Genomic DNA, 24,843 nt, shown 5'->3' with positions numbered 1-24,843 from the left:
CCCCCTATTGAGAAATATAATCCCTGCACAACAGGCACATCAGAGCAGGCTTTCCATTACCAGGAGCTGTCAAAAGGGATGTGTCTTTAACAGAAGAGTGCCATTCTTCAAGCACATCATGCAGTGATACGAGAGTTATGTTTTAAGTCAGTGAAGATGGAAAATGGTGTCTTCCACTTAAGGGGCTTTTAGTAAAAATATGTCACCAGGGATATAAAATAACGTGTCTTTACATGACTCATTTGTATATCATCTTTGTTGCAAAGGGTTGTGTGTGTTGTGCCGTGTGTTTTTAAGCACCTGAGATGTTTGTGACAAATAGTTATACACTTGTAGGTTTACGATACATCGAGACAGATTTTACCAGTGGAGTTTTAATTGAAGGTGTAAGATATGGCAAATGAAAGGTTCTAATCGATGCTGAACATGAATCATGCATTTTCTGCATGCATCGAGTCACCAATAAGCTCCTTTATAACATTGGCACTATTAATCAGTAGTTGACATTTGATGAAGGAATGGCCACTTGTTTTGTTTTTCCCCCAAGACTGCCTCAGACATGATACAGAATGGAGGTTGTGATTTAAAAATACAATAATATTTGAGTTTGAGGTAAAGAAGTAAAGCTCATTATAATATCCGGGCTGCTTTTTTCTTCAAGAGCTGGTTCCATGGCTAATTAGTCATTTGATATCACACTTCATTGTTCCAATTAAATAACAAGTGTACCAACATTACGAATAACAATAATAGGAATCCCTACAATAATAATAGGTATCCACAGATAAACTGAATAACTAATAATAATTCACTGCATTCATATGTTTTTTCAAGACACCCAAAGTGTGTGTTTGTGTGTGGGAGGGACACCGCATCTAGGCCTGTGTGTTGCAGCCACCTGGGTGACGTGTCTGTGACTGTTAAAAAGCTCTTAAAAGTGACTCTATTCTTCAAAGCTAATGCAGGGAATCAAACAACAACAGCCTCTACCGATGCCAACTGTACCTGGCTGTTTGGGACCCTATCCTCTCCGTCCCTTTTATAGACGTGTCAGAGGATGAGATCATGTGCATGACCTGCAGAGCATGTGAGATGGAAGTGTGACACATTAAAGATAAAAGGACAACCACAAATATTGTTTTTTTCTATACCACTTTCTTTAATGAAAGAGACCATTCTCCCTCCATTGGTTATAAAATAGCAATTAGAAACTCTTAATCAGAATATTTACATATGAACAAGTAGCTGTGCAAAATGTACATGATATATATATATATATATATATATATATCTATAGCTATCTATATATCTATATATAGATATATAGATTTATATAGATATCCAGAGGAAGGCATGTAACAGTTAATTTGGGCAATGGTGATAACACACTCAATGAGCATTGATCCCTATTACTCCTACATAGACAAACTCCCCAGATGTGAAAACATCTTTTAACAAAAATATGTCAAATCAATCAAATGTATATACAGTCACAAAAATGTGTCATTTGACATTCTCTGATAAAACTACAAAAGAAAGTATAGAGAAATAAGTATGTGCTCTAAGAATTGTATAAAAGATACAAAGTGGGCTTTGCAATTTTTTGACAGACTAAAAGCTGATCTGTGGTGCGGGGGGGCAGTCAGTGCACTGCCTTTAATCTCTGTGGTTACACACAACGGCCTCGCTCCAGTCAGTGATATCAACATTTGTACATCCAACGTGAAGAAATGAATCCAACTAAAGACTGCAATCATTTAAGTGAATATCGCCCCCCCACAAATCCTATTTTCTCCAATCCTTAACTCTTCCTTGGCTCATCTGATAACTTAATTCCCATTTAACAACAACAACGACAAATTACATTTTGCAAGACATTGACAACAAATATGCCGAAATATAAATATGCAATCATGCTTCTTTTTTTGATTGTTGACTAAACCGAATTGAACAGATACAAATAAACAATACTGCATCACTCGCATCCTACAAATCCAACAAGAACATTAAAAGTTATATGGAGCAAGAAACTTTGATCCGATCGTTACAATGCATTATGGCTTAAGTTTGGGAAGAAGGCAGAAAATGTAAAAACCACAGACATAAAAAAAACAAATAGCAATCAACGAATAACCTTAGAACAATTTCAAATCAGATCAGCAAAAGGAGTGTCAGGGGAACATGTTAAATAATCGTCTGCCGTGTGGTCGTGTGAAGTTAAAAAAGCTCCACCTGAATCCGTCACGCGGTCAAAATAGGGACTGAACAATGTGTTATATTTTTGTATTATTATGTTTTACTTTGCCATCCCAGCAATGGTTCTGGCGTTTTGGATGCTGCATTTTCCCACGGTCACTTGAACGCACCGCACTGGAGCTCAGGGAGCAAGGCAGCTGTGTACGAGGGCGGGGCGCTGGAACCGGTGTGTAGGGGAGCAGTTTGTCTGGAGGCACAAGTGTAACAGAGCAAAGAGTCTGGCTGTTACCCGCCATGGTCTTAACTGTACTTCCCCGCGGTCCGACGGGGCCTGGGGTTCAAGAGGTTGTTGGCGCCGACATGGGGGGGAAACACTCTGAAGCTCTGCTCCAAGCGCCGTTCAACAACTCTTCCCTCATTCAGGAGTGAAGCTTGATTATTGCAATCTGTTTTTGTTTATTGTCCGCCTGTGTGTATATGTGTCAGTGTGTGTGTGTGTGTGTGTGTGTGTGTGTATATATGCGCGTGTGTGTGTGTGTGTATATATGTGCGTGTGTGTGTGTGTGTGTATGTGCGTGCGTGTGCGTGTATAATGTGCGTGTGTGTGTGTGTGTGTGTATATGTGCGTGTGTGTGTGTATATATGTGCGTGTGCCTGTGTGTGCTACTTGAGTAGGCCTTTATAGAGCAGGTGCGAGTGGCCGGACTCCCTCTCGTTCTCCAGGCAGAAGAGCAGGTCCCTGAGGTTGACCCTTGTGATGCGCTGGCGTGTGAACTGCCGGGACCCTCCTCCGTTGGACCCCCCCGGCTGAGCGGCGCCGGACCCCGAGCCCTGCGGAAACACACATGTCAGCCCACGTCAACACCCCGTCCACGTCAACACCCCGTCCACCCCCATTGAGAAGTCCCAGCGATTTCAACGGCAGCCAGTTCAGCCGCGTTCATTTCAGTCGTTCTGTAGCCGTAAGGTCGTGTTCGCCCCGCACCTCTGCGACGGCGCCGTTGGCCGGCGACCCCATTTTGCGTTTCTTCCTGGGCCCGATGGCCGCCAGCGCCGTGAGGTTGGCCTCCCGCTGCCGGATCTGCGCCAGCTCCTGCTGCTGCATCTGAAAGGAGGACAAGGGGCGACACCACAGTTGAGCGGGTTCACCGGCGCCGGAGACCAGAGCACGGATCGATGGGAGCGCCGGGCTGGAAAACAGTCCCTCACCTCTTTGGCCTTTTGCTTCAGTCTGAGCTGCTCGGGATCTTCTTGTCGCGACCGAGACTGCGGAGACACACGGGATGGAGCAGAACCGAAAAAAAAAAATGTAAGAGGGCAAAGATGGATCACGCCATCAGCTTTAGAACTGAAATGACACCATCAACACCATCAGGAGCATCAGGTTGGGGGGGGTTGTTTGTGTTTTTCGGCCGACAGCGGCCCAGGGTTACCTTAGCGGCCTTCATCAGGATTTCTCTCTCCTGCTCCTCTTTCCTCTGCTTCTCCATCTGGTCCAACTGCTCAAAGAATTTGAGCTGCGTTCGCACATCGGTGACCTGCTCAAACCGTTCATCTTCCTGATGGACAGAAAAGGACCAGTGGGCAAGTAGGAAAAAAAAGAAAATAAGATTGGAAAAAATAAACGGTTGACCGAAGGACATTGGGTCCAGGAAGAGAAAAGTACCTTGAAAGTTAGGTTTTTCTGCTGCGCCACTTCCGACACTTTTTCCAGCAGATTCTGCAGTCGCTGCTTGGTTGCGTGAGAGATGTAGTTGATGACCTCTTGGCCCAGGTCACAGACTCCAAACTTCCTCCCTATCACGGAGCATGGGAAGGGAGACCATGTCAGACTGGACAACACATTTTCCTCATCGTATGCGTTACATTTTGTCCGGTGCGGGGCTGAACTCTCACCCATCTCCAGGACTCTGCGGGTCAGCAGGGCGGTGGTGAGGAAGGGCTGGTCCTTACACGACCGGGTCACGGTGCCGACAAGGTCCGAGTTGGTTGCTAGGATACGAGCGCTCTCCTCCGATAAGTCGACTCCCGCCATGGAGGCCACGTCGTTGATGTCATCGTCGTCCCTAAAATGGACCACCCACAAGCAGCCTTTTACATAGACAACTTACACATACACAAACTTTCAAGAGATCAGTTTGTATAGACGCAATTGTAGGGGACTATTTGGATAGCTGGAGGATGATTTCCCTTCAATTCATACCGTTGAGAGATATATTATCACTAGATCTTTCTCTAACGTTTATCAGAGAGAGAGAGAGAGTTTATTACAATGACAATTTTTGTCGTTTTGTCATTTTTGTCGACAGAGTTTTTGATACTGCTTTTCAAGACACTCAAAGGACTTGACAAAGTAATGCCTCAGATCATCCTTTAGCACACGCGGTCTCACACCGGCGGCGGCGGCACTCATGCAGGGGAACTACCAGCAGTGAGCCTCAGACATCTCGCACCAGGGACACCTCCACAGTCAGGACCTGCCCATCCAAAATGGCAGATGATGGTTTATACCCCTCTGAGCGCCTCCTGACTCATTCGTGACAGTGAACAAGCGCTTTTCCGCTGCACCAAGTAGCACGGTACAGTACACATTGGAATACCATCCGTGTTGATTCTCAGAAGTGAGGGTAGGAGTTAAATCTGTGATTTCGTTATCCACGCCACTAGGAGAACACTGAGCTTTGACTGTCGTCTACACTCTGCTCATTGATATTCACTGTTTATGTTGTCCCCATAGCTTTATCTTTAGATGAGCAGACTTGCTATTTTTTGGTGATCTACACGTATAGTAACATGTCCAAGTTCATGGGTTGATTTTGAAAGCTCTTGACGGTGAGGTCACAGCAAGTATTTTTCCCCTCCACTCAATCACTGACATTTCTCCACTTTCATGCTCCCTCTCTGGCTAAATTATTGCCCAAATAAATGAGTCACAGAGCCCTCCTGGTACTTTAGCCAGAAGAATTATAATTGATTGCCCACTTTCTTTTTAACGTTTTAGGGAAAAGAACGAACAGAAGACAAGATAATCATTTATCGAGCCGGATGGGAAATTCAGGTTCCATTGCAGCGAGTAAATGATTGAGTTGAATATTATTTTTTATTTATTTATACCAAATAAATGGAGAATACTTAACCAGGCGCTTTGTTATACCTCAAAGAACAGTGAACAATCTAATCTTCTCTTGATTTTGTTTTAGCTTAGCCAATATAACAAATTTCTCTGACAAATATTATTATTGGCATCGACTATTACTGTAAACACTGCAATAAAAACCTATATATATATATATTTAAAAAAAAGAAGCATAATTTCAGGCGACTAAACTGCCAAAGAGCCAGAGCCTCCTCCTTATATTGTTGACAAGTGAATCTTTTACAAGCCCCAGGAACTTAAAATGAGTGCCAAAAGGTCATGGAGTGAAGCTCAGAGGTCAAGCCTACCTGAAGGTTCCTCCACCCGCTTCCTTCAGCTTGTTCCTCTGAGCTGCTGTTAAGGCAGAGTGGGCGGAGAGCACGCCCCTGGTCCCTGAAGCCAGGGTCTGCTTGACCACTGGCACTGAACCTGCAATGGATCACAGGGAGACGTGGGAAAAAAAATTAAATAAAAAAATTAGGCGTCCAGTGGCCAAATGTGTCGTGGTACATGATGTGTTTGCTCAATATTTACTCTTGTTAAATCTCCACAATTCCCGTAAATCTGCACACTGGCTCATCTGTACCTTCCTTTCTCTTCTTTTAGGATGATTTAGGCCCAGTCCCATTTCTCTCCCCTTAACAAGAATACTTGCTTTGAGTGCCCTTTGAGCTGGCTAGCGTTCAAGGGTTGATTTTAAGGGAAACACAGCACTCCCCCTTGCTCCCTTAAGTATTGGGACACCCTACCCCGGGAACGCGCAAAATCTGGGGGGACAGGGCCTTAGTTTCCCAATGGATGCATTCAGTTCCCCCCCAATCTGTATTCACTTCAATCCGTTTAACCATCAATTACACATAGACGCCACAAGATGGCAGTGTTTCTCCATCGCTCCCAGGAAAGGAATTATAAATCAGAACCCTTGCCAATGAAACAAGATGAGTATGCAAGCTCATCTTTTATTTGCTTTGGCATATGCGTCTGGCCCCCCTCCCGTTCAGATATATTTCCAGCAGACCAATCACACCCGTTAATCTAACATGGCGACGGTTAATTACAGTCACGGAGGCGTGCCTTATGGGAGCTCTTTAGATGCATTTTCGTAAACAACCTAGTCACATGTTTCGTTGCTCTGATTCGTTGAAGGTCTATCCAATTGAGTCCAGGGGCATTTCGGTCGGAGTCTGTTGAAAAACCTCTGAGAAATCTGACAAATGAACCGAGAGGTTTCAGACTAATAGCCTAGGCATTTCTGAATTGGTCTGGCATTGTCAGACTAGAGTACCCTCTCAAGAGAGAAATAACTTATATTTACTGCATTCTTTCCCAAGCAGTTGGCCTTGAAATGACACAACACAACACGTGTACCGGTGGCTTTGCTCACCGCTATTGCTCAGCTTGAGTTTTGAGTTTACACTCATAGCTTTGCGTAAGCCACCGCAGACTTGGATATATGTACAACCATACCAAATAGGATTTCACCCTTGTACTCCATTAATAACAAATGGGAGGCACACCACCAACATTGCATACCACATATTAAAGAGGGTGCAGGACAGGTTTTCTAACAACTCCCTAAAGTGTGTCTGCATGCAAGAGGCGGTCTCTGGGGCACACGCACCTTGCAGCTGCTTGACTACTTGTGGCTGGCTCATGATGACGCGAGGGTGGGGCTGTCCTCTGAGCGCGACCATGGAGGGCTGAGCCAAAGTCACCTGGGGCCTCACCGTCGCCCCCTGCTGCTGGGGCGCCATCTGTGTGGCAGCGCAGGCAGACAGACAGCATGAGGCCAGACAGCATGAGGCACACACACAACACAGCCACACACACACACACACACACACACACACCCACAAGAACGTCTCCCAGTCCTCACAAAGAGGCGTCTTCCGGGGTCAAAGGTTGGCGGTCTCTGGGCTGAAGGCGGGGACTTACCGGGCCCGCCTTGCAGTGGGGCGACTGGGTCAGGGTGACGACGGGGGTTCTGGGGGAGGCGGCGGCGGTGGTGGTGGTGGAGAGAGGGGGTCGCAGCACCATGGCGGTGAGGGCGGCGGAGGTGGAGGAGGGCTGGGTGCAGGGCAGGGGTAGCTGGCTCTGGTGGATGAAGGCGGTGGAGTCCGAAGTCATCTGACGCAGCGCCGGTAGACTCCTCTGGAAGCGGGGGGGGGGACAGAGTAACGGATGAATGGCTCTTTGGAATGGACACGCACTGCACTGAAGTTCTGAACTATAATGATGCACAAAAATGATGTCATCCGCATAAGGATTTTGTGTTTCCTCTCCAGATTTATACTGGTTGTATTTCTTTCAGCATGATATTCACACAATCCTTAAGTAATACATAAAGAAATGAGAACACTGAAAAATCACCAGTAAAGCTTAACTTTGCAGTGGAATAACTCATGATGATTTATACTGCTGTATCACATTCATATTAATTACACTAAACACACCTTAATCTAAGATGAATACCATAGTGTGCAAGCGTGCGTGCGTGCATGTGTGCGTGCGTGCGTGCTTAAAAAAAAAGGCTCCATTACACAGCATCAAGTAGGTGTGTCTCACTGTGGGTCTCACCTTGAGGAAAGGCACGAGGTAGGGCTGTGGTGAAGAGTTGAGCTCCTCATACAACCTACTGGTGAAAGCCTCCGGCTCAATCTTCCCCTCCTGCACAGCGGCAAACACACAGGTTAGCCAAGACCACGCAAATCAACCGGCAAAACGTGACCATTGAAAAACCTGAAGGTTAGGTGAATTGCAGGTGAGTAAAGTTCCGAGAGAGAGAGAGAGAGAGAGAGAGAGAGAGAGAGAGAGAGAGAGAGAGAGAGAGAGAGAGAGAGAGAGAGAGAGAGAGAGAGAGAGAGAGGAGTCATACCAGCAGGTTCTTCACCAGCTCCTTGACGTTGGCCGTGGTCTCAGGGGACTGCTTTCCACTAGAGGCCAGCTTGATCAGAGTGGACAGGAAGTTCCGACACTTTTTCACGTTCTCCAGTGTCTCCTGCGACCATTCCAATGTACGCAAACACAAAGACACATTTCAATAACGAGCCGAGGGAGGACACCTGATTTCATGACCACCGCGCATTGACCCGCGCAGGTGAGCATGGACTAAAAAAGGCCCGGTTCATACGGCTTTATGTCGCGCACCTCTATAATGTTGAAGCTTCGCAACCAGAGTCTGCAAACTGCATGTCAACAGCATGGTTATGGTGACTTTAAATCATGCTCAAGAGTGAAAAAATACAACAACAAAAAAAAAAAAACACACATATATACTGTATACTGTAAAATAATTTCCCTTGGAACTGAAGAGGGACGTTTGTGGCTCTCACCGCGGAGATGGGAGTAGGGCCCTGGGGGGTCCCAGCGGGGCCTATCCTCTGGGTGACGGCGGGGACAGCAGAGCCGGGCTGTCCCGTGGTGGCGGTGCCCAGCGGCTGCCCCGGGGTGGTGGCGCTGCCTCCCAGCATGATGGTGTTCTGTTGGGAGTTACTCAGAGTCTGTTACGGCCTCAATGATCCACTGGCTGCACCACCAAACTGCTTATTGTGTGTTGACAGTTAGGACGAGGATGTGGGTCGTGGCCCATGGTAGTCTGAACAAGAGACGGGTTTTAGACGGGTTAGGCGTTTAATGGTCAACAACAGATGGCGCCATATATCTGAAAAAAGAATATTCCCCATTTGACTGAAGCAGCCACCCTTAGTCACATTGCCAGGGGCCAGAAACATGGATGGACACAGTGATGGACACCAGCACAGTGGCTCAAAACACCAAGTGCCATTACATTTAATTGTGAGTACATCTTGATAAATCAAATCTTTATTAATCAAGATGTGGTCTAGAAAAGTATCTCAAAATATGTCTTGAAAAAGGGGGGAGGGGTCGTCTCTCGGAAATACTGTATTTGCACAAAGAGAAGACTGCCACAGTCGTGACGCTGTCAGTGGGCCATGTACCTGCAGAACAGGAGGCCTCTGGAGTGTGGTGGTGGCCTGGACACTGGTCTGGACACTAGAGCCCTGTTTGATCAGAGTGTTTGGGGTCACCTGGCGAGCCAACAGGGAGCCCCCCGGAGCCTAGAATATGAAACAAAATGGAAAAGGTTTCATGTAATCAGTTGATTTGAAAATACATCAGGAATCAACATGGATAACGTGTGGATGTGTAGGGGTGCAGGACCTGTAAAGAGGCCAGCTGGACCGATGGAGTGCTGGTGGGGGTCGCTGGGCGCGGAGTCATGGCACTCTGGGACTGGGACTGGGCCTGCATCTGGGCCAGGGTCTGGTGGTGGATCATCAGGAGCTGCCCACTCTCACTGCGCACCAGCACCATGCCTGCAATAAGCCCATGCCAGTAAAAGGGTGAGAAGTGCATGAGGTGTATTGAGAAGTACTTGGCACTATCAACATCTACCAGTGTAAATGTTAGCGTGCCGTTTAAAGATTAAGCAAACACTTGGGTTTTTGAGAATGCAAAACCAAAACAATTGATAGCTTTCTTGGCAGCATTGAAGCAATAATTCAATAGTAGTTTTTGGTCTCAAAGAAGCAACAGTTTAATACTATCTATATCTTTCTATATACTATAGAAAATACAATTACTATAGTGAAAGCCTATTGTACCACAAATGTCTGTATTGATGTGATACTCTGTATTGATGTGATACTAGCAAATCAGACTAACCCGTTTGGCCCCTTATTATGATGCCATAACGAGTAGCAATTAACATTTTTGTTGATTAAAAAAAACAATATCAACATCATTATAATTATCCTACTAATTATAATTTGAAACAGAAACAACAAAAGCATAAAGAAGACGCATTTTCAAGTAAAACTACTTGATTTTCTATCAAATTAATAAAAAAAAAGGGGGACACATGTGGATTCCCGTTTCAAAACACTGCTCATGACTGTCCCTAGAGCTCGCACTGAGCTGCAGGACGTAATCACTACTAATTTCAATCGATCATAAAACAGATGGAAGCACAAACGGTTGGTAAATTGTGTGTTGTGTGTGTTTTATCTATGTTGTAACTTGAATAAATACGTATACAATCAAATAAAAATATTCAAAGCTGAACATAAACAACACATATATTCAATACATCTATAATTTCTTTAAAAGAAAAACAAGTCAACAGTAACAGTGCTGTGCTGGTACCTGGCGGAAGTTGAATGTTCTGGACGTTGGGGGCGTTGGGTTGTTGCTGTCCAATCCGCGGGGCCAGCACCTGAGCAGCGATGGTCCGTACCGCAGCGGACCCGGGCGCTGCGATGATGGAGGACGGCACCGACGTCCGCACGTTCTGCAGAACGGTCGGGCTTTTGACAGTTACGGTAGCTACGGTTGCTCCCGTCGGCACAGCTGATACCGTTGATATCGGCGCCGTGGTCTGAATGATGGTTTTGGGTGACTCGAATGTGTTGATCACAGGACCTGGACCTTGAGTGCTGGTGACACTGGCCACTGTTGAAGTGGAGATGACTGCGCCCTGAGAGGAAACCGAGGGAGTTTGCATAGGTGGCCTCACCAGCGTCACGGTGGGCACACTGCTCGGAGAGGACTGAGGGGCGACCACGGTCGAAGCGACAACATTATGAGCACTGGGTAAATATGTCGGATTAATAGTGTTCGCAGTAGTGGACAGGATCGCATTTCCTTTCGGCACACTGGGCACGCCTCCAGGAATATGCGAGATTGTCACCAAGTTACTTCCATTCAAAGTTTTGACAGCGACCGCTGCTGGGGCGCCGATCGCTGGATCGGTGGTGACCGCAGCAGCATCACTGACGGCGCTGGTCTTGGTTGGAGTCGGACCGGCTGTCATACCCGATGCCACGGCCGCTGTGGTTCCGCCTGCTCCATCCATGGGTGAACCGCTGGTGATGACACCTCCTTGCACCCCTGTGCCCACAATCACACAACAACCACCACACAAATGTGAGCTTTCTTAATGCTTTTCCAACACATTGGTGGATTCAACCCCTTATTAAAATACATTGCATAAGTCAAAGGGCATCAAACCTGTACAGAATTCGCCATCTGGAGTAATTTATGTGTTACCTGTTTTTGCGAGCTCTTGTGAAATTCTGCTGGACTGGACATTGGAGTTTGCTGCTGCAGCAGAGTTTCCGACCTGGTTTTCTGTGGACTGTGACCTAGCAGCAGCGCTCGTTTCACCCGCTCCTGTGAGTTCGGACTCCAGAGAACCAACTAGATCACTAACTACTTTTTCGTCCACCTCTGTGTTGAAAACATCATCCAGCAAATCGGAGCCCGCCGCCATCTTTGCACAGCTACGCTCTCTCGTTCGACAGAAGCGCCGATTGGACGCGTCCCTGCTGACGCGCCGTCGCCGGGTGCTGTGATTGGTTCAGCTGAGAGATAAAGCTGGAAGTAATGGCGGATGGTTGCATTTGATGTACGTCTCCTCTGTAGATGAGAGCGATTTTAGACAGAGGGCTACTTTCGACAGAACTGGGTTCTTTCGGGCATCGTTTTTACACGGAGGTATTCCAAATAAAGTATAAGCATACGCTCGACCTTCAGTGTCTTTTTATAATTCATAAAACGGATGACACAAAATGGCTGCGTATTTTTCCAAGCAGCAGCTGCCGTGTCCAGTACCGCAGCTCTCGCTGCTGGTACTGTCAGCGCTCTCTGCACCACCACAGCCCCCTGCGCTCTGGGCTGGCTTTCAGATCATTTGAAAGCGTCGACTGTCTGGAAAGCCCGTTTAATCGTGTTCGCCACATAAATGTATAATAATTTGATTGTACATTGTTGTTATCACTTACTAGTTTAGAAATTAATACAAAAAAAAACGTCTTCTGTAAATATTTAAATAGAGCATTATTATATATTTCAGTAACCGCCAAATGGCTGAAATGTATCCATGATAAGAAAAATAGATAAATAAAGCATAATTATAAGGCTAGGGCGGGGTGAATGAATGGTTCAAATCACAGTTTGTCTTTAATGCCAATCAATTACGACCAGGTGCGTTTATCTTGATAAATGGGCGTGGTTATTGCCCATGCGTGGAGTTGCAATTTTATAAATGTCGCTGTGTTGGTGTAGCTACTCATATGTTTTTGTCGAATGAGACAAATAAGGAATTTTATTGGTCTAAATACTTGTTTATAACTATGAGCAGTGGAAAGCCCTACATTGGATGTAAACTGGGCCTAATTTCAAAGGCTCAGAATCGTTATGAAGGCATTTTGTTTACAATTGATACTATTAACTCAACAGTTGTACTGGAAAAAGGTGAGTTATATTTTACCCCTTCTTGGAAAAATTAGGCAACACCATTTTGTGTCTACATGGAAATGCCGTTAAGTGTATAGGCCAAGTGTTTGATGCAGTGTTTTAAAAACAAATACTTTCATATTTTGTAAATAGTGAAGTGTTTTGGAACAGAGGGGCGACCAACACACAAGCCAATTCCTCCCAAACATGATGTCTTTGAGTTCATCACCTTCCGGGGAAGTGACATTAAAGACATCACACTGTGCGAGGCTCCGAGGTCACACTACAGCCTTCCACATGATCCCGCAATCATACAGGTAATTCTGGCCGTGTAACGAAACCATTTGTTTTGTGAGCTCTATTGTATGCTGTATTGGGTCTAGTATCTACTAAACTAAAAGTTGTTTTGGGCCAGTCATCAGATGGCATCTCATCAGGACTCTACAACCCACAAGAAGCGCCGTTCAGTCCCCTAAGGATGCCCTCCTATAACCAGCTAGCTAGTAGCTGTCTGCTTAACCAACAGCTGGCTGCTGTGCATGGCTTTGGTAAGAACAACAAGAACACATTAGATTTGAAACACATTTCTATTTTGACTCGTATGTCGACTATGAACGCCCCTAAACTGGACCCTCTCGGTACGCAGGGCCGGTTCCGGGCCAGCTCGTCAGAAGGGCTCCCATGGTGGAGAAAGCAGTCCAGACCACGGAGGGCTGGAGGCCCCAGGGAGCTAGATCGATGCCCCCTAGGGACACTAGACCCCCAAGTAAGCAGGGAATATAAAGTGAGACAAAACTAGCAATGATGACACATACAATCCTAACTCAATATATTACAGAAATGCTTTTTAATCCAGCTGTCAAGTGCAACTTGTTCAATCTGTTTTTTTGTTCATTGCAAATAGGAAGGAACCCAACCCCTGTGTCCAGGAATCAGGAACAACCTTATCGAGGACAAAGTGGATATTATGAACCTGGACCTCCACCAAGGAGAGGTCAAGGTGAATAGTAAAGTGTATTGAAGAGCTTTTTCCTGCTTTTTCTCAGAAAGGCTTCAGTCTTTATTTTTTTTTAAAGGAAACATGTGGTCTGCTTTTAATATGGCTCGTCTGTAGAACTTAATGTCATGCTAATATTTAAAAGGACAGATTTTGAGTATTTTCGTCGTCACTCCTGAATAGTACCTTGAACAGTCTTTCAACCATGAAATTCAGAATTCAGAATTGAAGTCTTGAATTGCATATCCCTCAATCTTTGTATCACATTTTAGGCAGGCGCAGAAACCAGGGGAGAGGCTGGGAGATGGCTGAATATGTTGCGTCTAGCACCCTGAAGTTTGATACCGACTTTGATTTTGATTCCGCAAATGCTCAATTCATTAAGATGGTGCTGGAACGAGAGATGCAGGACTGGCTGAATAGAAAAGGTTGGTGGCAATGTAAAGTAGAAAATGCATGCGCCTGAGCAGAATTATTTTGAAAATAATCGTAGGAGTTTGGAATGAACTATTAATGCATATTAATGTTACCCAGTTCCAGGGTTGTTATCTCGCATGTTTCCCTGATATGTTTCTATAACTCATTCAGAGGGGAAGGAAAAGGCTGAGCAGGATTCCCAAACTGATAAAAATCTGGAGGATCCTATTGGCCCAAAGTGCTACTATGACAAGGGAAAGTGTTTCTATGACAAGCTGTCATCGGATAATGCCTTCAGGTAACCATAGTAGTCCACTCATTTCAGAGCATCCAACTTGTTATGGGCCTGGTTTTCCTTTTGAGGGCTACTGTGTCTTGCCCTCCCGTTTGTATTTGATCCATCTGAAATGATTCAGGCAATCCTGGGCCGAGGAGCGTAGGAGGAACATCGAGACCTTTGGAGTTCCAGGTCTGTTCCCACGGGGACGGGGATTCCGAGGTGGATACCGTGGGCCCAGGGAACCGATGTTTCAATATCGGAGAGGCGGGAACAAACTGCTTTAAGATTCAGTATGTTATGCTTTATCATAGCTCCTCCCAGCAAGCTCCTTATTTTGGACTAGTCCTTCTAAACAAATCGTGGCCCATATTGTTGCTTGCCAAACGCTATTTGATCTGTCCTCAGGTGTCACTCGGGCAACGTGAAACCTCCAGCTGTCCCAGTGACTAATTTGATAATATTAAAGGATGATAAGCATGTTAACCTTGTCAGCATTTATTATCAAATCTTTCTTTGTAAATACTGATATAATCTATAAAATCATATACCTATTCAAATATGTGCCCTATTTGGTTCTCTAAGCTTCCTACATTAAAATATGAATAAATGCATGAAATTGTAGACCTATGTTTGTCAACTTTTTGCCTATAAAAACATTTGCGATATGCCTACTTAATTCCTACCCTGGATAAATAGGCTACTGTATTTTAATTCTTATCGTACTATACATAAACTGAATCAAGAACCCTTCTACTAGAAAGTGGGTGTCTTCGTTGTTGGGGCCATACAAAAAGCTGAGGAGGGGTTTCGTTCCAGTTTATATTTTAACTAAGTTAGAATTTTGTTACAAAGGTATGTTGTGTTCACCAATAAGTGCAGATCCTGCACATAAACCTTACTTGGGTACAATAGCAAACTAACCAGAACATGCAGTCTGGAATATTGATAGAAGCTCCTCAATTTGTTCCCTCGCACTATACACCCTAATCTCTGACCCTAATTTCCAACTCTACCAACCATCCCCACCCTTTCTCTCAGCCTCCCAATTCAAATATGTCTATGGGAGTTGATGGTCTGGGCCAGAACAGGCCAACCCTTAGAGCAACCTCAGTGACAACCCAGCTACGGGATTGACCCATGTCAATGATGCAGAGCTAAACCAGCAATGGTGATATTCAACAGTTAACCTGTTCCGCAACTATCTAAAACGTGTTCAAGAGGACATAAACACATGCAAATGCACAGGAAAAAATCTCCCGGATTGGATTCATGTGACTCTGGGGGATGGGGTTAGATCCCGGGAGAGTCCCAGTCATACATACTCGAAATACTGCTTATTTTTTACTTCTTATGAAACATATAAATAAGTAAATGGACCCACATGATTTGAGAGATATCCCATTAAAGTTAACAGGTGAATAAAGAGGCGTATCTTGGAGTTTTACTGACTTCAATTAGTACTGTGTTTCGATGAAAAATATTTAAAAAAAAAAGTAAGAGTTCAGAGTAAGACTGGAGATATGTGATTCTTGTCTGGGTGAATCACTTCCCGTGGCGTGTCAGCAAAGGCCTATTTATAACTCACTGAAAGAACTGCTAAAGGCACGCCTCATAGATTCCAGATAAAGATGGAAGATTCCACATTGTTTACCTTGACCCTGATGCTAACATGTTCTTTAATAATCCCAGGGTATTTTATTCTCAATAAGGCTTGAATACGTGATTCATCTCTGGGTTTATTCCTTGGGATAATTTGTATTGGTAAAACAAAGTCAAGGCTTAGGGATACACAAGACAATCCCTAGAAGACTCACAGTAGCTGCTGCACACCCGTTTTTTCTTGGAAATGCAATACAACTACACCCATCAAATATGCTTCAACATGTAAACAGGGAATACTGAATGGTTGCTTCCCACCACCAAACTAAGATTTGATGTTCCCCCAATAACTATCCATTGGGAGTATTGGAAGACTTCTTTTGACTTTTTTTACTTTGATGTTATAGCTTTTTTGTAGGAACACATTCACCGTTTATCATTGGGAAAACAATTCATGGGATCAGATCAGAGGAACTCACACATGTATATGCAAACACAAATGCACACACACACACACACACACACACACACACACACACACACACACACACACACACAATATATATATTCCATATACGCAAGACTTTAATTGCACAACACATACAGTATACATTACACATACAATGATAAATCTATAAAGCGGCTTTATGTGCCTGTCAGGCCCTAGCCAAGGTGGATCCTCACAGTAAAAAAAAAGTATCAGCAGCCTCAGGACCAAATGTACAGCTCCCACCACTGCTCTAGGGGAGCCCTAGAGCAGTCACAGACACCCTACCCATATCAACAGATTATACTTTACACTAGCTATGAACTTATAGTTCTGTCTCTCCTCCAATTAATATATAATAATTATAGTATTGTTTTTTTTAATGATAAACATATGTTGTATTATAGATTCATATAAATTATCTCTTTATTTGATTCTTGTAGGTAGGTCACTTTCAGCAATGAGGTACAATCTCCTTTATACACTGGATGATAATGACAACGAAGTGGTTCTCAAGTGGAATAAAAATTCTGTTATGTGAATAACAAATGAAGACACTATAATATTGTTTGTGTTATGAAGGTGAGTGTCCCTAGAGATGTGTACATGTGTGATCCAACATTCTCTGTTTGTGTGTCTTAATGCCTGTATTTATTTTAACTGAGATAAGAGGCTCAATAGATGGCAACTTTATGTATAGTTTGGAGCGTAATGGTGATCAGGCATAGTGATAGTATTGCCCATTGTTTTTTTTATTGTTTTAATGCTTTCAAGAAATTATGTTTATATGATAACACTTTGGCATTTGTTTGCATTTTTTCACTTCTGTTTAAAATGTGAATAAAATATGTAAAATACATATAATATACCACATAATATCCATTTGTTCTACATTTACCTTAACATCAAAAAGGTAATGGAAATTAAAGTATTCAACGATGCTTTCCTAAATATTATATATTTAAATGCTCCGCTTCCTGGGACATTTTCAGCTATAACTTTTCAGACCCTTCAGAGCTTCCGTAGACGTGTGGTGGCTTGGAAACAGCCTGTTTGTACCTCTAACTTGGTGGCTATTCTGGATGCATAGCTTATAAACCTTTCTTAAATTAAACATACGTTACTTTTCTACTGAAGTCAAAATAAAAGTCTTCGCTTTGGTGACCATGCCAATGATTGCAAGTGGAACTGTTATTGTGGATTTGAGCTGTTACTCTCCTAGATAGGTCACATTGCTAGCTAGCTAGCATTGCTCAATAAGACCATGTTGAAAACATTGTCGAGAAGCAAGTGCTACAATGTGCTTTCGGTAACACTACTACAAGGACGGAAATGTGAACAAGAAAGCAGAAGGACCGTGTGGACGCTTTTAAATAACAGCTTTCCACAATCAGCGGTACAGAGGAAAGCAAAAGGGATCAGAAACCTCAGCACTACAGATACGTTGTGTGCCAAAGCCCGAGTGGTCGTGAAGAAGAAACCCCTCTCTGAGAAGAAACTGGTATGCTGACATATGTATGCAATCTCTATACGATAACGGCCCTTTGTCTGTAATGTAATCCTCCGATTTTCTACGATGACATGTTTCCCCAGACACGTTACTTTATTGACTACCGCAATGTGAAGCTGGCGGCGGGGTCAGGTGGGAGAGGAGTCTGCTCCTTCCTCAGCGAACCACGAAAGGAGTGGGGCGGACCTGACGGAGGGAATGGAGGTGACGGGGGTAACATCATTATCAAAGGTAAATCATAGGCCCAGTATACTTGTGATAAGTAATGCCCACATTATTCATTCAACATTGTACTTGTCTTGTGTGTACATTTTTCATGTTTAATAAATAGGCTTTGTGTCAAATCTGCCAAAACAAAATGTGTCTGCTTTCAGTTGACCGACTTATCAAGTCATTGGCACAGGTGGTACCACTGTATAAGGGAGAAGATGGCCAACCGGGCGGCAGCAAAAACTGTTATGGTCGGAACGGCAGCATAACCTACATTTTGGTGGGTGTGTGTGTGTATTTGTTTTCTAAAATGTATATAGTCCACACATGCTTTTATTGATATATCGTCTACCTAATGCATTTCCATCTCTATATGTCTATGTTTGCAGGTCCCAATCGGCACTGTGGTAAAAGAAGAAGGAACGATGGTAGCAGATCTCTCTCAGCATGGTCAGGAGTATCTGGCAGTGTTTGGTGGAACGGGAGGAAAGGGAAATCGCTTCTATCTTTCAAATGAAAACCGCGCACCAATGACGACCACTCCTGGAATACCAGGTCAAGAAAGGCGCTTACAGCTGGAGCTACGCACCATGGCTCACGCTGGGCTGGTAAGCACTTAAGTTTTCTGAATTCAAAGCTGCGTTACACAGATTTTGCACAAAGGGGACGTGGTGTTCCAATTTAAGAAGACCACATTGGTACAAAAAGATGACCTACAATAAATCTCATCCTGCAGAACCATGAATAAGGTCCTTTTGTTTTGTACTTCAGGATGTCATTTTGGGCGTCAGATTATGAACAATTAAACATATGTTACCCCTTCAGGTCGGGTTTCCAAACGCAGGAAAGTCCTCTCTCCTGAGGGCCATCTCCAACGCCACGCCCGCCGTCGCCGCCTACCCCTTCACCACGCTGAACCCACACGTGGGCATCGTGAAGTACAGGGACCACGAGCAAGTAGCAGGTAACATGCTTTTTCTCCCGCTTCCTGGAGACCATGGTGTCTTGGTACCTGCTAAACAAAGGGGTGCTTTTACTCTTGTTCAGTGGCCGACATCCCGGGCATCATCCAGGGGGCGCACCTGAACCGCGGCCTGGGCATCTCCTTCCTGCGTCACATCGAGCGCTGCCGCTTCCTGCTGTTTGTCCTGGACATGTCCTCCCCAGAGCCCTGGACGCACCTGGAGCAGCTGTGCTACGAGCTGGACCAGTATGAGCCGGGGCTGTCCAAACGACCCCAAGCCATCGTAGCCAACAAAATGGACCTTCCCGAGGCCCGGGGCAACCTGGAGGCTCTGAGGAGCCGGGTGACCCAGAGGGTGATCCCTCTGTCGGCGCTCAAGGGACATAACACAGAGGAGCTGATCCTGCATCTCAGAGAGCTGTACGACGGCTATGACGGCACGGCCACTAGGTGGTAGTAAATGCTCAGCCTTTCACTTACTTTGTGTATTCTAACAAGTTATATCATTTAAATTATTGAATAAATATTTTTGAATAAATGGAAAAAAGGGTTATTTCTGAATTGTTTTCACATGTTCAATGAATGCACAATGAACATGATTTGGGCAACTTAAGGTAGTAGAGAAGAGAAGCAAGGGGTTTTGAATGTCTTAAAATTCTTGATGTATCCTTGTTGAGATTAACGTACAGTAGCTGTGAATGATGAATCGAAAAAATTATTGGTCAATTATGTCAGGGTTATTTTGACATTCAAAGTTTCTTAAAATTCAAATCTGATAGATTTGACTTCAAACAAACTTTTACAAGATATGTAACAAAAGCTTGTTTATTGAAAGGGATGGCCCTAGGACTCTGGATTCCATTTAGCATCTAAAGATCTGTGACTCACCTGCCAAATTCATATTTTCTGTAACATGAATTATTTATAGATTTATTACAATACAAATGTGTCATTACTGACAGTTTAATGAGTAGAAAAGAATAAACAAATTGCCGCATTTCATATGATAAGTACTTGATTGTTAATCAATGATAAAGCTGACTTTTATGAGTATATCAAAGCGTTAATAACTTTCTTATTAACTTTTTGTCATAACTTTCAAGGCATCCAAATTGCTGTGGTGATATGGTTTGTGGCCTAGTACCCTGAAGATTGGCAGAATTTGTCAGACTTTCTTATCAATTGTGATTTATTTCCATGACACATTGTAACCCAGAACGCTCCCCCTGAAAATTTGAACTTTGTAATCAACAAAAAACTGTTTTCTGTTCCAACTTAACCCTAACTTACTGTCAGAGAACTTCAACGACAGAGAAGTAGCATGTTAAAAAAGGTGGTACAAAAAATGGTAAAATAACATGACATGGCATGACATTACATGACACAAGGACAGGACATGTGGTGGGAGTCATTCAAGGTTAAAAAAACAGACTTATACACCATATCAAGAGTGTGCACATAGTTTCCAGTGTTTGTTTACTGTAAGTTCTCATTGGATCAGAATAAAAATAAACAGTTCAAGCTGATTTGAGAAATGTTTTAGATTCCCGTGTTCAAAAGGACAATAAAGTTAGATAGTATAACAAAACTTTTGACAGCAGAGGCTGAAGATCATGTGAAGTTTATGTTTAGATGACCTTCAACCTCTGCCGGATATGTGGAATTTTACCTATTCTATACATTCTATTATGTATACGGTTGCCCACTGCCAAATGATTTTCCACAACAACCACAAAAAAAAGTTGTTTCACATGATGTTTTCAGAATGCATTAAGAGTAGTAATGAATAGCTTCTGGATAATTCTTAAAACTCTCACGTGTTCCTGTGTTCCTTCTTATCTACATCATCGCTATCGTAATACATACCTATAAATATATGGAAGCAATTATTTTCCAAAAAAGAGGGGGTTAAAAGTAACTACAGGTGTTCAGTGGCATAGGAATGAGTTTAACATTTAACAAACTTGATAGATCTGTTAATGGTTTGAACAGAAATATGTCATAAATTGACTACACTTCAAAACATTCACAAATATATTTTATTCTACTATAAAGATACATTGTAAAGGTAAAGGAAAACACATTTTGGATGGCAGTAATTAACTGATAAAAACCAAACCAATTCTTTAATTGCAGGCTTAATCATCCAGTTTTGTAGAATAATAAATAACATGGGAAGAATATTGATCAAAATTTGAATAAAAATTTTCTGAATCATTCTAAAAATGTGTTCAGATTCATAGCCTACATTCTGACAAGCAGAGCCTGGACAAGCTTCACTGCATATACAGACCTACTTCATGGCATTCCTATTCCTTGCTATTTGTCCTGGGTGTTATTCTGATATTGAGGAAAATCATGATCACTGTTCTAAAGGACTACTGCTCACAACAAAGCTAATGGGGTTTTTGGTAGGCCTATATACACATTTAAGAGAAAATATGAAAGACATTGAATGAGTATCGTGTGGGACTATCTACTACTGTGTGTGTGTGTGTGTGTGTGTGTGTGTGTGTGTGTGTGTGTGTGTGTGTGTGAGAGAGAGAGACGTCAACCTCCTTGAGCATGAGCACAGAGACAAACACTCTTCAAATTAGCCTACACATATTTGTTTGAGGAGTGAATTTGCTCCACAATCGATTTGTTTGCAGCCAGATGCTGTGGAATTGCTAGTGGAATTGCGGACAGGTGTCATCAAAATTGGCCCCTGTAACAACACTCACAGAAATGAATCATGGTTGAGTTTATTTTTAAGCATATAAATCTATTTGATTTTATTTACTTTATAATTTATTTTATAATACTAAAATATATTTTTTAAATGTATGTATTTAAATCAATTATAATCTGTATAATTCTGTCATTTCTAAAATGTATTAAATGTAATTACTTAATACATATTAACATGGTTTAAATAATCAAAGCTGTGAAACAAACAAGATTATCTTATTTAAAATGTATGTGATTGGTTTACATACAACTTAGGGGAAGTGAAATTGGGAAACAGGAAATGACATCCTTATTTTCCAAGTACTAATGGCTGCGGCCTGCGGGAAGGCGGAGTTGGACGTCCAACCACGCCCACATCCAGATTGGAAGGTCCAGCCCTGCCCACATCCAATACCTTTATCGTGCTTCATTCAGGACGAAACTTGCTGCATTTACGAGACATGCAAACTGTAGGATTTTGTTTTCTTTTGGACTGTTTGGACCCCCCCCGTAAATATACGTATTCTTCACATATTCTTTCAGTGAGCGGTGATTATTTGTGAAATTGTGCAAACGACAGCCTTTTCAATGCATTTGAGGAAGGTGGTAGCATGTAGTTAAAGCTCTCAAATTGACACTGATGTCAGCTTCGGCTATACCTGCTAAAATAGACTCAGGAAGCAAGTCCAGTGACGAGTCCATGGGTTGAATTTGTTATTACACATTGTGCTTTGTGGAATGGTCTCAGTCAGTACGTTTACATGCACAGCTTAATTCGATTAAAGCCATAGCTTGACTATGCTCCTCAATTGGACAACTGCAATTGTCTGCGTATACATGGCAGTGAGTAAATCGATTCATTGGCCGAAGCGTGTCATGCCCCGGTACGTTAGGTGGCGCTGTGCCCATTTCAACTAGTGGTAATAGAGCCACCGGTTGACCTCTTTACGTCACCAGCAATAGTGGTGGATTTCATGATTAGTTTGAATGAATCAGTTTGCGTCGGTCAGTTCGCCAAGAAGAGTCGTTCATTCGTTCGTTCGTTCGTTCACATTTCCGGGAGCGGTGAATCATGATTCTCAGTCACTGAGTCGGTCAGACTCGGCTCCTCCCTCGTTCCCGTTCAAACGAATCACGATCGTGCAATGGTGCAAACAGTCATCAATCAACACAACATTAACTAAGTTCCTTTTAGCTGAGGAGTGCTTCATGTTCGGAATCGGGATGTTGTTGCCCGGCTGACTCTCGTGACTTCTCAGTCCTCGAGTCTTTACCGCTAAACACAGTCAGTGAACGAACGGCGATTCGCGAGTCAGCGCGACTCAGCGACTAGTGGGTGGAGCTGGGAGTCGAGTCTCGGAGAACGAACGAGACGAACGACGACGAACGAGAGAGGCGAATCAGGTCGGTTCGTTCGTTTTAAAGAGTTGTTTGTTCGAACTGATTCGTTCGCGAACAAGCCACCACTAGCACGCACCCTGCGCTATGGGAAGGCAGCGCCCCCCAGTGGCCGCGGAGTCTGGGGGTCTATGCCGCGGATGTCCAGCTGTTGACCCGACGCGGCTACCCGGACTACCCAGTGGCTGTCCGGGAGGACCTGGCGCTCGAGGCCTTCCTGCGGGGACTGGTGCCGGAGCGTCTGCTACAGCATACAGCCAGCCGTCCGCTGCATCTCGACCACACGTCCGGCGGACCGACGGTGAGGAGGGTCGGGAGACGGCTGAGGGCCCCCCCCCCCCGTAATTCAATGTAAAACCGCTACTGGCTGGGGCTGCCCTACAGGGCCGACCTCAAGCCGCAACAGTGTCACCAGCTGGGACTGGTCGAGGACTGCGGGTGGACGGGGCAGTGTGCCACCCATCCTCGTCCCAGCCGCCGGCGTGGCCATCGACGGGCCAGACGTCAGAGGACAGCGGGGGATGGGGTCCCCGAACGGCGCTCCAGAGCCCCCCCTACAGCAGAACCTGGTGGGGGCCCCCGATGGAGGTGGTCCCCGACCACACCCCCAGGGCTACTGTTTTAGGACACTTTAGTTTTTTAGTCCGACACCATGAGTGAGAGTGCTGTTCGTGTTGGGCAGGTGTGCCGTGTTTTCTGTTCGTGTGTTCAAATAAAGGCAACTCCCGGAGTCGTGCGGTGTATGGGGCGTGGGAGTTGTTTGACTGCTTAAACTGGGCTCCCGTCTCGTCCTTCCCATGCTGCTCGCCACAATATGCAATACATTTCTTACATAGGGTGTATTTAAAGTGAATTCCCTAAATTATAGAACAAGGCAGGTTTGACGTTGCTCATGCATTTTGAAATCAGCATCACTCTACTCTATTTGAACTCCTCATAGGAGTTGATTATGACTATCTGTTCCTCTTGAGTGAAATAGACTCCTCTTGCTCTATCCATGTTGTAAAGGTGAGTAAAATGACGTGATAAACGCCCCTTTCACATGAACGCGCGTTGAACCTAAAGCGGAAAACCTGGCTTGACTAATCGAATCCTAAGTGAGTGTCGTAGTACCATTTAACTCTGATCGCGAGTTGCATCTCTGTCGATCTAGGTTTTTCCCTGTCGAGCCTGGGTGTGTTCAGCGAGGTTCATAGTATACCCCACGGGACTTACACACTTTTTCAGTTTGTTTACATAGAAATGTTTGAATCTAACTTGTGTCAGTGCATCAATTATATATATATATACATATATATATATATATATATGTATATATATATATATATATTTTATTTTATTTATTTTATTATTATTATTTTTTGTTTTGTTTTTGTTTAACTTCTGGAATGCACTTTTTCTGTTTGTAATCCGGTTGCATCAGTTCAAGGGGCCTTTTTTTTTTGCGCCAGAAACAGCCGTTCTCCTTTCGGCGCCCATCGGGCAGAACCTATATGAGGATAAATGCGCATATATGAAACCTATATGCAGAATATACCGGTAACTGCATATATGCATCATATATACATCATATATCGTCATATATGATAATAAATGAGAAATTACCGGATTGCTGATTGGTAGGACCGAACCATTTAATTTTTGCATTGGTAGGCTATGTCGTTTCTTCTAGCTAAAATAAAT

The 24,843-nt window shown here is 43.9% G+C and overlaps 3 protein-coding genes across 4 annotated transcripts; 2 read left to right on the top strand and 1 right to left on the bottom strand.

Moving 5' to 3' along the window:
• Nucleotides 1-1,283: 1,283 nt before the first annotated feature.
• LOC311359244 (transcription initiation factor TFIID subunit 4-like) lies at nt 1,284-11,639 on the bottom strand (the record flags this gene model as incomplete). 2 transcript variants are annotated; one of them, XM_084479228.1, is made up of 16 exons in its annotated part: nt 1,284-3,027; nt 3,182-3,301; nt 3,406-3,462; nt 3,630-3,755; nt 3,863-3,993; nt 4,093-4,262; nt 5,641-5,761; nt 6,954-7,086; nt 7,268-7,483; nt 7,910-7,999; nt 8,208-8,330; nt 8,665-8,811; nt 9,292-9,411; nt 9,515-9,669; nt 10,499-11,242; nt 11,402-11,639. In XM_084479228.1, 16 exons carry the CDS (start codon nt 11,622-11,624, stop codon nt 2,860-2,862), a joined length of 2,844 nt encoding a protein of 947 aa, XP_084335354.1. In that variant the 3' UTR covers nt 1,284-2,859. The 2 variants fall into 2 exon arrangements, with proteins under 2 accessions (XP_084335354.1, XP_084335353.1); XM_084479227.1 differs by having other exon boundaries at nt 3,863-4,262; nt 11,402-11,624.
• Nucleotides 11,640-12,486: 847 nt separating this feature from the next.
• Nucleotides 12,487-14,733, top strand: lsm14b (LSM family member 14B; the record flags this gene model as incomplete). The annotated part of the gene is made up of 9 exons (XM_084479852.1): nt 12,487-12,607; nt 12,743-12,906; nt 13,005-13,137; nt 13,236-13,355; nt 13,494-13,589; nt 13,859-14,014; nt 14,175-14,297; nt 14,420-14,573; nt 14,718-14,733. The coding sequence occupies 9 exons, from the start codon at nt 12,487-12,489 to the stop codon at nt 14,731-14,733; spliced, it is 1,083 nt and encodes a 360-aa protein (XP_084335978.1).
• A 2,681-nt stretch (nt 14,734-17,414) lies between these two features.
• mtg2 (mitochondrial ribosome-associated GTPase 2) lies at nt 17,415-20,497 on the top strand. Its single transcript, XM_084479251.1, has 6 exons — nt 17,415-17,870; nt 17,963-18,110; nt 18,254-18,369; nt 18,479-18,697; nt 18,915-19,053; nt 19,137-20,497. Exons 1-6 carry the CDS (start codon nt 17,634-17,636, stop codon nt 19,508-19,510), a joined length of 1,233 nt encoding a protein of 410 aa, XP_084335377.1. The 5' UTR covers nt 17,415-17,633; the 3' UTR covers nt 19,511-20,497.
• The last annotated feature ends 4,346 nt before the right edge of the window (nt 20,498-24,843 follow it).

Source organism: Micromesistius poutassou (assembly GCF_964030765.1).
Source record: "Micromesistius poutassou genome assembly, chromosome: 15".
Taxonomy (NCBI): domain Eukaryota; kingdom Metazoa; phylum Chordata; class Actinopteri; order Gadiformes; family Gadidae; genus Micromesistius; species Micromesistius poutassou.
The sequence above is the reverse complement of the archived record's forward strand: the minus strand, read 5'-3'. Positions and strand labels throughout refer to the sequence as shown.